Genomic DNA, 4,864 nt, shown 5'->3' with positions numbered 1-4,864 from the left:
TGATTATATTGAAATAATGTTTTTAATATATTGGGTTAAATGAAACATTAACATTAATTTCCCGTTTTTTTTTTCTTTTAAAAATGTGGCTACTGGAACATTTTAAATTGTATATGTGGATTTCATTATGTTTCTATTGGACAGTGCTGCTCTAGTGTATTCAAAAACAGGGTGTAACCTTTAAGCATCTTTACAGTAGTATATTTCTTGTTTTAAGTATACTTATACAGGATAAACAGACTCATTGCAAGAGAAGGACAAGGAGGAATGGAGATTGGCAAATTGGGAAACTGATTACAGAAGAAAGTCAGCACCCTGCCTCAGTCACCTCTCAGTCTTGGGTGAGGGAGTGTGGGAGGTGGTCAATTGCCTGAATCAAGTGCTCTCATTCCCCTAGTTCCTTCTGATCTCCTAGTTGGGACCCAGAGAGGGGAGGGAGAAGGCATTTTAAAATTTCTTTGCCCTTACCATCTCAGTCATCAAGCTGTGGGTGGGAGATAGTGGCGATGTGACAGGAACTTCCCATTGACCCCTCTGGGCCACCATCCCTGGCAAAGAGTAGGAGGAGGAATGAGGAGAGCCCTTTCTTCACTTCCAAGGTCATCTGGTAGAGCTGCTGCCGCACCTCCTTCTGCCAATAGGCATAGATGAGTGGGTTGAGCAGGGAGTTGCCCACACCGAGAAGCCATAGGTACCGTTCTAGCACTAGGTAGAGGTGGCACTCCTGACAGGCCACCTGCACAATGCCAGTGATAAGGAATGGGGTCCAGGACAGAGTGAAGCTCCCAATGAGAATAGCCACAGTGCAGACAGCCTTAAAGTCACTGGGAGTCCGTGGGGGCCGGTAAGCTCCAGCCATGGCTCCTGTGTGTTCCATCTTTCGGATTTGCTGGCTGTGCATGGAAGCAATCTTGAGCATGTCACAGTAGAAGAAAACAAAGAGGAGCAGAGCTGGGAAGAAGCCAACGCAGGAGAGCGTCAGCACAAAGCGCGGATGAAACACAGCGAAGAAGCTGCAGGGCCCCTGGTAGGTGGTCTGCTGGAATATGGGGACTCCAAGTGGGAGGAAGCCAATGAGATAAGACACCAACCATAGTCCGGCAATGCAGGCCCCAGCCACAAGCCCATTCATGATCTGGAAGTAGCGGAGGGGCTGCTTGATGGCAAGGTACCTGTCAAAGGCAATCAGCATGACTGTGAGGACAGAGGCAGCTGCGGAGGAAGTCACAAATGCCATCCGAAGAGTACACAGCGTCTTCTGTGTGGGCCGAGCCGGGCTGGAGAGCTGGTCTGTGACTAGGCCGGAAATGGCCACGCCAAGCAAGGTGTCAGCCACAGCCAGATTCAAGGTGAAACAGAGGCTGACACCATCATTCTTGTGGATTAACAACAGCACAGCCATAGCCACGACTGCATTAGCAGCAATGATGAGGGAGGCCAGAATAGCAAGTATCACTCCAAATGGGAAAGATGACTCCATGTCTTGAAGTGGCAGGATTTCCACTTACCAGGCCATACTCGCTCTCCAGCTCAAATTCTCAATGGCTGGGGGAGAAGGAGCCGTGGATTCAGAGCTGCAGCACAGTTCTGGCCATCACTGTCAGTCCAGGCTGGCAGCTTGACATCTTTGGGATCCTGCTGGTTATTAAGAATCACTCACCCTCTTTTTCAGTTCTCAGTCTCTTGCCTCTGAGCTCTCTGAAAGCAGCAATCCCAGTGCAGACCTCCCCCTGAGCCCTGAGCTAGTCCCTCCCCCTCCAACAGCCAAGTTACTAGACAACTCCCAAGTACCTGGTACACACTGTCTCGCCAGGTGCTCTCCTTTCACTGATGCTTCACAGACTTAGAGGAACTGGAGCATTCAGCAAGTCTCCTGTCTGGCAGAAGATATAATTGACTCTAATCACACTTTTTCTTCCTCCATAGCTTGATATTAAATTTCCACTTCTTCCTCATCCCAAGCACTAGCTTAACTAATCTCAATTTAATCGAGCATTTGCTTAATAACTAATTATCAGTTGCCATTATGACTACTTTTAAGCAAGATGATCATAATCAGCTGAAGTGGGAAGTGAGGGAAGGCAAACTATTTCAGGTCCCGGCATACTTTCAGGAGTTACCACACATTTAAGCTGTTTCTTATCTTTTGCTTCCTAACACTTCAGATTCTAATTCTCTTAAATAGGGTGTGCTGTTCCCCTATGTCTTATCCCTTGGAACTCGATTAGTTGAGGATTCAGAAGGGCAGGAAAAACAAAGCCAATAATTGTTAATAGCCTTCATTCTGTTTAGAACAGAGCCCATCCCTGTCTAAAGCTGTGCTTGTAGGGTATACTCATTGAGACCCTTTTTTGCACAGCGTTGGTATATGTTTCTGGTCATGAGTAGTGCCTGCCAGCCTTGCCTTTCTTGAACCTGTAGACCTGACAGAAAAGGAGGTGTGCTGCATCCTTGAAAGTGTCTGCTGTAATGTTTGTTGTAGAATTTAACATTTCCCAGGAATAGGGTTAGGCCAAAGGGTGGCAGTGTTGCTGAGGCAGGTGAGATGAGCTCAGGGAGGGTGGCTGTGTAAGTCACTCCTATTGTAGGTTGTATATCCCTTTGCTCAGGTACATTAGAACTAGCCTTTTGCTTGCTACTCTCATCTTGGATACCAAGAAGAGAAGGGTGGGGAGAAGAGCGTTAGAAGCTTATTTACTCATTTCAGCTGAGAGCACAAATGGGAAAGGTTAGTGTTTTAAGTAAGGGAGTGGAGCAAGGTGCAGAGTTGGAGGCAAATATATTCCAGGATGTTTTGATAGTCTGAGAGGGCCTTTGGCAGATGCCTCTCCTACAAATGATCAGAAAGGCTATGGTGTGGGGACTTGGTATTCCAATTGCCAGTCTGAGAACAGTTCTTATTCTTTGGCACGTCTATTAGGAGGCTGATTTCAGTTGCTTCGAACCTGGCCTAATTTGATACTTGGATCTAAGTAAAGGTATACTTTTGTTTCTCCAGTCCTAGACTCCACGCATGAAGTCAAGATGGCGCTTTTCAAGTTCATGCTAACGTGAGAGTACATCAGAATCCCCTAGAGCAGGGGTGTCTGCAGCCCGCGGGCCAACTGCGGCCCGCAATCCATTGTTAATTGGCCCGCAGCAAATTCCAAAAATATATTTAGTTTACTTAAATAAACCAGGTGAGGCAATACGTACGTCACCTCGAGTGAGTGGCCCGGCTGTTTGTGTATTTTACCGCATATGGCCCGTGGTGAAAAACGTTGAAAAAAGTTTGGACACTCTTGTTCTAGAGGGTTTGTTAACACCCAGATTCTTGGGCCTCACCCCAGTAATTTTGAATTCATTAGGTCTGCAGTGGGCTAGAGAATCTGCATTTCCAACAAGTTCCTTGGTGATGCTGATGCTGCTGGTTTGGGGACCACACTTTGAAAACCACTGCTCTAGTGAAATGATTCTTAACCTTAGCTTTGCATCACTTGGGGATTCCAAAAATACTTACGTTTGGGTCACACACCAAGAGATTCTGCTGTCATTAGTATGGGCTGTGATCTATGCATCTGGAGTTTTAAAAGTTCCTCAGATGATTCAAATATTCAGCAAGGGGTGAGAACCACTGTCCAATGGGAAAAGAAACTCTGAAGTCAGGACAACTGTGTGCTGGCCTGACACTATGTCTGTGATTTTGCTTGGACAAATGACTTCACCTCTCTGACTTAGCTTTGGCTTCTTCATGTGTAACATGGGGACTATCATACCTATATCACAGGGTTGGGGGGATGATAAAATGAGGTATGATGGATGTGAAAGGGCTTCATGAACTGTAAAATATTACACAGGTATTTTTCTTGTGTGTCTTCTAGTCTGTGTATCGGATCAGGAGCATTAGTATGAGAGCTTGGTAGAAATACAAAATGTCAGGCCCTGCCCAAGACCTACTGAAGAAGAGCTTGCATTTGAACAAGATTTCCAGGTGATCTGTATGTATGTACATTGAAGTTCTCCTTTTTTCTCTCTCTCTCTCAGGTGCCTGGTTGTATTAGGTTTTTGTTTGTGTTTTTGGTTTTTTCCCTGCTGTAACGAACTACTACAAACTTAGTAGCTTAAATAGCACAAATTTATTATCTTATAGTTCTCGAGGTCAGAAGTCTGAACCAGGTCTTACAGGGCTCAAATCAGGGTGTTGGCAGGGCTGCATTCCTTCGAGAGGCTCTAGGGGAGGACAACTTCCTTGCCTTTATCAGCTTTTAGGGGCTACCCACATTCTTTGGCCCATGGCACATCACTTTGACCTCTCCTTCCATAATCATATCTCTCTGACTCTGACCCTCCTGCCTCTCTCTTTAAGGACCCATGTGATTACATCAAGTCTACCTAGATAATCCATGATATCTTCTCCATTGCAACATCCTTAGCCTAATCACATCTGCAAAGTCCTTTTTGCCATGTAAAGTAAAATAATCGCAGGTTCCGGGGATTAGGACACGCACATCTTTGGGGGAGGATTATGCTGCCCACCACATCAGTATTCTCCCCTGCCCACTTCTCTTCCTCCATCCTCCAACAGGAGCTCTTCTCACTCTGTTCTTCCTTTACCCATGCCCTAGACTCTTTTTTCCTTCCTTCCTTCCTTCCTTCCTTCCTTCCTTCCTTCCTTCCTTCCTTCCTTCCTTCCTTTCTTTCCCTTTTTCACTTTCCTCTTTCTGTCTTGTCCTCTCATGAACTCACAAGCTGATTTAAACTAATCTAGGCACCCTTGGAAAATAGTGAGCTCCCTGTCATTGGAAGTACAAGATCTGACAATTCAGTTCGTGAACTTGCCACCATGCACTTACATTGGCAACACTGTACAAACAGCTCGGTAAGG

General features: G+C 45.8%; 1 protein-coding gene across 1 annotated transcript; it reads right to left on the bottom strand.

Moving 5' to 3' along the window:
* Window positions 1-382: 382 nt before the first annotated feature.
* On the bottom strand, window positions 383-1,565 carry GPR119 (G protein-coupled receptor 119). The gene has a single exon (XM_033107233.1). It carries the CDS (start codon window positions 1,478-1,480, stop codon window positions 473-475), a length of 1,008 nt encoding a protein of 335 aa, XP_032963124.1. The 5' UTR covers window positions 1,481-1,565; the 3' UTR covers window positions 383-472.
* Window positions 1,566-4,864: the final 3,299 nt, after the last annotated feature.

This window comes from Rhinolophus ferrumequinum, chromosome X (assembly GCF_004115265.2).
Source record: "Rhinolophus ferrumequinum isolate MPI-CBG mRhiFer1 chromosome X, mRhiFer1_v1.p, whole genome shotgun sequence".
Lineage (NCBI taxonomy): Eukaryota > Metazoa > Chordata > Mammalia > Chiroptera > Rhinolophidae > Rhinolophus > Rhinolophus ferrumequinum.
The sequence above is the reverse complement of the archived record's forward strand: the minus strand, read 5'-3'. Positions and strand labels throughout refer to the sequence as shown.